General features: G+C 32.9%; 1 protein-coding gene across 1 annotated transcript; it reads right to left on the bottom strand.

The window, feature by feature from the left end:
• Positions 1 to 2,167: 2,167 nt before the first annotated feature.
• On the bottom strand, positions 2,168 to 2,578 carry LOC111412542 (cyclin-dependent protein kinase inhibitor SMR9-like). Its single transcript, XM_023043477.1, has one exon. The coding sequence runs from the start codon at positions 2,576 to 2,578 to the stop codon at positions 2,168 to 2,170; it is 411 nt and encodes a 136-aa protein (XP_022899245.1).
• Positions 2,579 to 9,673: the final 7,095 nt, after the last annotated feature.

The following is a 9,673-nucleotide window of genomic DNA, read 5'->3' as shown; positions in this document are numbered from 1 at the left end:
GGAAAAAAATAGTGAAATGACTAACGTTAAATTTACTAATAATTTTTATTTGAAAAAGAATGAATGGCTAATACACGTCAAACCTACAAGTTTGAATTATTTCGTAAACCATCTAAAAATCTTGAGTTATCAGAGAAAATTTGATGAGATTTGGCAAGACTTGAATCCTACCATGTTAAGCTATTAGCAAGTAATCATACATACGTAAATTTTCTTAAACTGTTTCATCCAAAAAATCTTAAGATATTAGTAGGAAAAGAAGAATAAATTCTCTAAAAGTAGTCCTAATTTTCGCAAGGAACGCTTCATTTTTAATAATTCTTACATCAGTAAGAAGTTAAATGATGAGAATCTTGCTCTCATGCAAGTGAAACAAAATTAACAGTAGAATTATGATAATTGAAGAGAATAGATGCTTTAATAATCACCAATCAGAAAGTAGTAAAGAAAAAGAATGTAAAAATGATGAAATTTTCTTGAGATTCTCTATTATTTAAAACAATGATCACAACCCGCACGAGCCTTTTCATTGGATTCCCTTATTGATGTTGGCTAAGCTCAGACATATAGATACCCACCATCTGACACCCATAATTTAGCCCATCAGCATTAAAAACATCAATCTTGACACACTTTGGTTTCCACAGTGATTTTATTATTATTTTTATTTTTTAACCGAATCATCGTCTAAAAACTTTTCAATCACTTCTTTCATGTGCAGGATGTTTATACAATTTTCATTAACGGGGTATGAAAAGATTTGCTCCGGGACCTTTATCTGGTCGGGTAGTATCATTTTAGTGCTCAAAATTCAGAAGAAATGGAGGATAAGGATTGAAGATAGTAAAACAAGAGTGAGGCTGCCATGACATGTATCTGTTGGAAATAAAAAAAAATTATGGGATGAAAGGTTAGAGACAAAAATTCAGAGAATTCTTAAAAAGATTTGTATTCTATGACTTGGCTCATAAAATGTATTAAGCACAAAGCCTTTTATAGGTACAAAGGATCCCAAATATATTGTATGAACTTAAGAGACTAATTAATGACTTTTCCTATATAATATGAATAATAGGATACAAAGAACCATTTGGATACATGATTTAAATAAATGCATGAATATTAAGTAAACTAATTCATGTATTAAATTTAATTTTTTCCATTATTCATGAATCAAGTTTAATTTTCAACAGTATCAAACTACATTTACGTTCCATTGCTTTTTTGGGAAGCCCTTTTTGCATTAGTGAAGTTTGAAGAAGACAATACTTCATACTTGTGTTGGGTGCAGAGTACGTGAAGATGGGACCTTCAATTGCAGTCACAATCATCGAATTACTGGCGGAACTTGATAATTTTATCCCGTACCCAATAATTCTCCTCGTATACTGGACCAACCCTTATTCCACGTTTTAGTGTGTGAATGCTGGATGTAGAATGTCAAAGTTATAAGGCTACTAGAAATCTAAAAATTGATTGTCACACTTTTTTACCCAATGTCTAGTGAGATGTAACATAGTCGAGAAAGGTGTACATTAGATGTTTATGTTAGTGCACTTATTTTATTTGTGCAAGGCAAATATAGAACAGTAAGAAAATGACAGTATTTTTGGAAGGACCTTGCAGGCCTGCATGTTTGTTAATTTCTTTGCAATATTCTATGAACATTCAGTGCTGTTCTCAGTTTGCAGACGAGGAGTAGACATAAAATTTTCAAGCATTATCAAAGACGACAGTCGCGCAGGGTTATTATCTATCGTTCGTCTCTATGGTAGAATCAGCTGGGGAGAACTTAAGTAAAATATAGCAGCATTCTTTCACTTCAAATTGACTTAAAAAAATTAAATAATTGTAATAATAATCATGCATATAAAATATAAAACACAACCATGCCATCAAATTGCGCTCTTTCAAATTTCACAAGTCAGAAACAAATTTAAAGAAAATCACACAAGTTACAAGCCCAGCTAAAAGTTTAGCACATCAGTACTATTTTCCCTACACGCCAGAAAATAAAAACCTAAAACAAGGCTAATTAAAATCTTCTTCCAATTTCTAAAACCACTCAAAAAACTTAAGTCTCACACCAATCTAAGATCAAACAAAAAGTGACATATATATTACAGTGAAGACAATCTTGTAAATTATGAAGACCTTCATTTAAGTATCAGGCTGAGATTCCACGAAGAGCGAAATAAAAGAAGAGCTCTATATCTGGAGGATCAAAGAACGTTATTGGGCTTCTTCGCAATGAACAACTTGTAACTATTTTTCGTTTCTTTGGTGCGGGAGGGCAAGTTGTAATCTCCGGTATTCGGAATCTCTCAGCCTTAGGAGTGGAACAAGCACTACTGGTACTGGTTGACAACATATCAATACTTTGATCACAGTCGATGGAGCCAGAATCTATCTTCACTGAATCATTCGAAGAGGGCTTGGCCGCGGACGTGGAAGAAGGTGAAGAAATGACTGAGATTTCTTGGTTCTTCTTTGAATTTTGAGGCTTTTTCTTGAAAAGGGTTTTTCTTGACGATGATTTTCTTGTGCTTCTGGTTCTTCTTCTACAGGATGGACCCATTTGAGGGAATTATGGAGATAAAGTGGAATGAAGTGCCAAGGCTATAAATTATATAGATAGAACATTCAGCTGAAATCTTTACTGATCATAGCAAAATTGAAAGTACTGCCAAAAGTGAAAAACAGAATCACCATTTCTAGAAAACTTGTAAGAATTACTTTATGAAATTACTTATATTTTGACTGAAAAAGTAATAAAAGTCGAGGGACTACTACTTTGGAAACAAAGCTGCCAAAAAACCCTAATCACTGCAGTCTTGAAATGGAAAGAAAAATAAAATTGAAAACCCAATAAATATTCTCAAGATTGGACCAAAAGAACTCTATTTAACAAACGAAAATGAAATAATCTAGCTTATGTTACTTATTATCTAAATTGGAAGGGGAAAAAAAAAAAAAAAGGAAGAAGAAGCAAAAAAAAAAGAAAAAAAAGAAAAAAGAAAAAAAAAAAAAAAGGAAGAAGAAGCAAAAAAAAAAGAAAAAAAAGAAAAAAGTACAAAGTATAGTGGCCTTAAACTTCTAATGGAAATGAAAAGAAGACGGATTAATGGATTCAATTCAAAACCCATAAGCAACTGGGAGAAGGAGAGGGGGACTTGTGCTCCATTTTGAGTTTGTTTAGGGTTTTGTTTGCCTTGTTTTTGCCATATTATTTTTATAAGAATGTATTTTGAATAGTGTATTGATGAAAAATATGTAGTTAATGAATAAAGAAATGTTTTGAATTTACATATAATATTATTTTATCGAAAAATGTATGATTGAAATAATGTCAAATCACTGTTTAAAATTATATTTTTTTAAAAGATTTTGAATCAAACAGGGATTTTATATGGAAAGGGAAGGGCAGGTTGCCCGCTGCCCAATAGAGGATTAATGATTAACAAATGTTAAAGCATGTTTATAGTAAACTAAAATGAGTATTAAATGGTGAAATTCAAATTGAATACTTTTGCTTTATCCTTACTTAGCCTTAATTTAAACCGCCGTCGTTGCCCCCACGCAACACCACCTCAAACCGCCGTCGTCACCCCCACACAACACCACCACCACCACCAGCACAACCAAAATCGTCACAATGACCGTACCGCCCCCCACGAACACCACCACCATCGCACCGCCCCCACCAGAAAAAATCCCCAAGCTGCCACTGGACTCTACCACCATCCCGCCGCCCGTATCAACACCTCCACTTAGTCACAACACCAGCACATACAACCCACCACAAACACATCACCACCACCACGAACAACCACCGCCCACAGTACACACACAATACCACCACATCACAAGCCCACGACACTGCACAACCACAACACACAACACAATAGTCAATCACGGCCAGATCCACCGTCGTAGCCCACAATCCAACAACCATTTACCAACAAATTTAAAAAAAAAACCCACCGATTGGTGCCTTGGCGAAGCTCGGATACATCGCAGATCCTCATGGCGACGATGGTCTGCATTATCTGGCCGGCGATTCATGCTTCTTCGCGCCGGGGATGCCGTGGGTGGTGATGGCGTCGTGGGTGGTGATGGCGCCGTGGGTGATTGGGGCAAGGGAGAGAAGACGGTGAGAGAGAGAGAGTGAGGATTGCCGAACTGGGGAGAGGGAGAAAATGATAGGGTTTGGGATAAAAAAATGTATATTTAATATTAATATTTAAATATGCTAATATCTGATTTTAGAAAGATTAAAGTTCCCATCTGGTTTCAGAATTCATGATTTTAATGGTAGGCTTTTGTGTAATTACCACTAATTTAAATTGGTATTTAAAGTTCAATTATATTGCTATAATTCGAATTTGTTTAAGAGGAAGAGTCCACCATTCTTCTCGTAGAATGGAAATTTAATTAATCTGAATAGCTACAAAATAATATAAAGAAATTTATTTTCAACTGATTATGACTATTCACAAGGCATGACGGTGCAATTGCAAAAGGAGGAATTTAATCGCCCAGCAAGTCAAAGATCATAACCATGCGATTGCATGAAATTACTCGACAGAGAAGATTTTCTTTCCTAATCAAAAATTAACTCTACATGGAAGGAATGAATGGAGAACGAATTCGACCTAAGTTTGGAACTATAAATTCAAGCTTTAATCTATCATTAAATTAAATGAAGGAGAAGCTTTTGAGAAATAAAAACATATTCTATACAAAAATTACATACAATTACTTGGATTTTGAAGATGAATGAGATTCAAGAAGATTATTTTAGAGTTGTTGAAGACGTTAAAAAATTCAAGATTATTTTTAGTCTTCTTTCTACACGTGAATTTCAAGTGATGTGGCATCAATCAAATTGGTATATTTATAATCTCATGATGTTCGAATAATTATTCAGATGCTAGGATAACGATTACAATTTGATGCAATTTTAATACTTATTTTCTGACTTTAATTGTTTGTTTAGTGTGAATGAATTTTAGAATTTTAACGCTTTTCAATTAGTTGGCCAGTAATTGATAAGATTTGTGATTTCTATTTCATTTGAGAGAAGTAAGAGTTATAACATGAGTAACGATCATTGTAAAGTTTAATAAAGGATAAAAATATATTGTTATACTTTGCATGATCTAATTGTATATTCTTATGATTTAATGCATTTTATGTGTTTGCATATTTTAATTCATAAAGATAAATTAAGCTCAAATGTGAGTATATATTTAATATTACTCGAGGGAAATCATTAAATGAATAAATGACATTGAGTACTGTTGTCAAATTCTTGAATTGTTGTGAAAAGGGAAGAATATAGGAGGATTCAAGGTCCTAATAAACTTAATCAATCAAGATGTCATAAACACTCCCGAGTTCAGTTAAGAAGATTTACAGTTCTTGGTTATAGATTGTAATTTGCAAATATCAATCATTGATCAAACTTTGCTATTTGATTAAAGTTATTAATAATTGGGATCAAATTAAATATGTAGTACCCATGATAACGATACTTTTCTACTTACTACTCTTTATTACTTGGACTACGTTGCGAAATTTTAATGAACAAGTTCGAAATTGCTATAAGTTGGTTTTGTAACGTGTGACAAAATGGAATGATTTTAATTTTTAAGTGATAAGAAAACAAATAATTTAGACATGAACTTGAATTCCACACAAGAAATTAGGACACTGTAAATAATTTGATTAGGTGTTCAGCTTTAAATCATTATCTTCTCAATCATCTGAAGTAATTATAGTTTTAAACTATTTCTAATACTTAATTTGAATAATCCATTAAGTTAAAAGAAAATAATAAAAAGTGCAATGCCCAGTGTGTGTTACAAAACTCGGGCAATGCAATCCAACAATAGAAAATCACACAAAACTACAAATCAAAGTTAAGTTTATTACACTTATCATACCTATTGTTTTTATTGTTAAATTATGGTAGACTATATTTGATAACGCATATTAACAAAAGGTCACACGTCACGTCAATATTTTCGTTAGCAAAAGTTCTACCATGGAAATCTTTCGACTAATTTTTGAAAGCCTTTTTCATACTCGATGAAAGTTATTGGCAAAGTATGTATTCGTGATTACCTCAACAACAGTGATACAAATATATGTTGGTAATAACAAATAGAATTGCCATAGTTGATGCCATCGGTATGAGCACGTATGGTTATCTTCTTTTAAGATAGAGATGACAAAGTGACAAATCGAGGTCGGGCAAACAATATCATTCTCTTCGATTGAAATTTTTACATGGTGGGATGGGAATTTGGGTCGGGGCTCATATTTCAAGATCCTGCCCTACTTATGAATTGAACATAGTAAAACAAGAAATTAGTTTTTTTTTTCATTAATTGTAATTTTGAAAGCCATCCTTGAATATTTTATTTTTGCCTCTAAGATCATGCACATAAGGATCAACTCCCGACAAGTCTACCCACTGTCCTAGAAAAAATAATAGGTAGCTTAAAGTCCAAATTAAGAATTTGAATAAATTGAAAAATAAGTACCACAAAGGGACAAATATCAACACATTATTCAGCCAAATCGCGGCCATTTTTGAATAAATAAATAATTAATATAACCTGATTGACATTTTCTTATCTGTGCTGTGCAATGTATTTTTATTTTTAATTTTAAATTCAATCTACGAGACAATTAGAACATTGGATCCCCCAAAAATAAGGTAAAATCTTAGTACATAATGTATTACACACACGTGCACTTCACTGAATTTCTTGAACTTTGGGATGCAAAAGTTCAAATAGACAGAATAAGCCCAAATTTGGAGCATTCTAAGTCTTCACGTGTTTTTCTGACTCTTTTTTATTTTTTATCTTTTATTTTTTTTTTATTGGTAAATTTGAAAAGGGTATCAAAAGAAAGAGGCGGAATTAAGATACAAACATATTTGTCAGTTATTTTTATGATATTTATTCAATTAAACATGCTAATCATATTTAGATGGACTTTGAGAAAAAGGCAGGCAAGAAAAATTATCCTTAGATATCAATTATGTAGTAAAAATTCAATGCTTGTAAGGTATTCACTATAAAATAATTCTATTTATACCGAATTGATGGTACTGAAAGTTGTCCACTCTCTCACAATGCATGTGGGCCCAATGTGAATATAAAAATTCCTAAATGTGATCCCCACCCTATTGTGAGTAATAAGTAAAGAATTAGGTAAAAAAAAATTATGTACAGATAACATTGTCCTTCACTATCATATTTAGAGAACTTCTATTTAAATCAGTTAGTTATATGCGCGTTGCACATTATGCCGTGTAAACTTCATTCTTCCTCGTCCACAAACAGCCTCATAAAAATAAACAAGCATAATTAATGTGTTTTTCGTGTGAATTCTTAAAAAAAAAAATTGTGCTGAATATATTGGGATTTACCATGTATAAGATGGTCGAGAAACAGATCTTATAATTAATAAATTTTGACATCCTTTACTGTTTAATAAGTTGGCAACAATAAAATGATGATCCTTAGGATATTTTATTAATAAAATGACACTTGTATTATTGTCAAGTGTCAAACAACGAGTCAAAAATTAGTGTACAAATAGAAAAGTTCAATGGTTAGAATCTTGTTACATGTGCACTATGGTGTACACTTCAATTTACACTTTACCACGTGACATTACTTTATTGGATAATTTAAATTTGAAACAATTTTCACATCCATTTGACACTTGACAACAATGCAAGTGTCAAACAAAATGTCCAAAATAAATGTACAAATAGCAAAATTCAATTGGTAACGACCTTGCCATATGTACACAATGGTGTACACTTTAGTTTACACTTTGCCACGTAACATTACACTCTGGGACAGTTTAAATTTCAAACAGTTTTCCCACTTAATTGACCCTTGATAACAACGTGTCAAAAATCAGTGTAGAAATAGCATAGTTCAATTGGTAAGTACCTTGCTACATGTACACTATGGTTTACACTTTAATTTAAACTTTACCACGTGATATTACCGTGTTGGACTGTTTAAATTTCAAATAGTTTTCCCATCCAATTGACACTTGACAACAATGCAAGTGCCAAACAACGAGTCAAAAATTAGTGTACAAATGGAAAAGTTCAATGGTAAAAACCTTGCTACATGTACACTATGGTGTACACTTTAGTTTACACTTTGCCACGTGACATTACTCTATTGGACAATTTAAAGTTCAAACAGTTTTTCCATTCATTTGACACTTGACAATAATGCAAGTGTCAAACAACATGTCGAAAATAAGTGTACAAATAGCAAAGTGCAATCGGTAAGGACCCTGCCACATGTACACTATGGTGTACACTTTAGTTTACACTTAACCACATGACATTACCCTGTGAGACGGTTTAAACTTCAAACAGTTTTTCCACCCAATTGACCATTGACAACAATGCAAGAATCAAACAACGTGTCAAAAATTAGTGTACAAATAGCAAAGTTCAATTGGTAAAAATATTGCTACATGTACACTATGGTGTACACATTAGTTTACACGTTGCCACGTGACGTTACCCTTTTGGACAGTTTAAATTTCAAACAGTTTTCCCATCCAATTGACACTTGACAACAATGCAAGTGTCAAAAGTCAGTGTACAAATAGTAAAATTCAATCGGTTAGACCCTTGAGATATGTATACTTTAGTTTACACTTTGCCACGTGACTGTAACGCCCCGACCCCTTGTGGACCGGAATGCTACTTACTTTACTAAATTAACCGGTGGTTTAATCATAGGAGAATATGTTTTAGCGGAAGTTTAATTTTTACAATGATAATTTTAACAACAACCTTTCGAATACTTTAAATAAAACACTGAATAAAAAATAACGGAATGTAATTTATTTGAAGAAAACACAACTTGTTCTCGCGTTCAGTGTTATTCAAATACTTTAAAGAAATAACATTGAAAACGTTCACAAAAATAAATCTAAATAACTTGTTCACCGGGTTTTCCATGAGCTCGCTGCACCACTCTCCATCTTTTCCATCATCCAGGCCCACGGTAGAATCATATCAATCTGTAGAGAAGGGGTTAAACCCGTGAGTTAAAAAAACTCAATAGATATCATTTGTGCATTCGTGATCAAGCTATACATTTCAAAACTGTAACTTTAGAAACCTTTTCATAGTAGGATTTCCGGTAGAATCCCAAACACGTAGAGTCATGACTTAACACGACGCCTCGACCGGAAGTACATGCCGTACACGGAGGTACCGTTAGACATGGAGGTGTATGCCGTACCGAAGGTACCACTAGACATACAAACATTAACATAAATCTTCATTTGCTAGAAACTTATAACTTAACATGAATTAACACTTTGCACCTCTACCTACCTTGATTGATGCTTTGAACCTTGTTGAAAAATGCACTTCTTTGATGTTTAAAAAAAAACACTTCATTGAGAATTGATGCTTGGAAAACACTTCTTGATAGCACAAAAACTTCTAGGAAAAAATAATTTTCCTCCCTTTCCTTTCTCTTTTTTCTAGACTTGAAAACTCTCTTTTATGCTTAGAAACTTTTGTCTTGGTGTGAAAAATGTGTATGTATTGGGGCCTATTTATAGGTGAAAATCTCATAACTTAAGGGCAAGTGAAGGGCCTAAT

The sequence above is a fragment of the Olea europaea genome, chromosome 16 (genome assembly GCF_002742605.1).
Source record: "Olea europaea var. sylvestris chromosome 16, O_europaea_v1, whole genome shotgun sequence".
Taxonomy (NCBI): domain Eukaryota; kingdom Viridiplantae; phylum Streptophyta; class Magnoliopsida; order Lamiales; family Oleaceae; genus Olea; species Olea europaea.
Note: the sequence above shows the minus strand (reverse complement) of the source record. Positions and strands in the feature narration are given on the sequence as shown.

Bases quoted from the DNA above. Each gene is read 5' to 3' on its own strand.
- LOC111412542 (XM_023043477.1), bottom strand. From the start codon at position 2,578: ATGGGTCCATCCTGTAGAAGAAGAACCAGAAGCACAAGAAAATCATCG.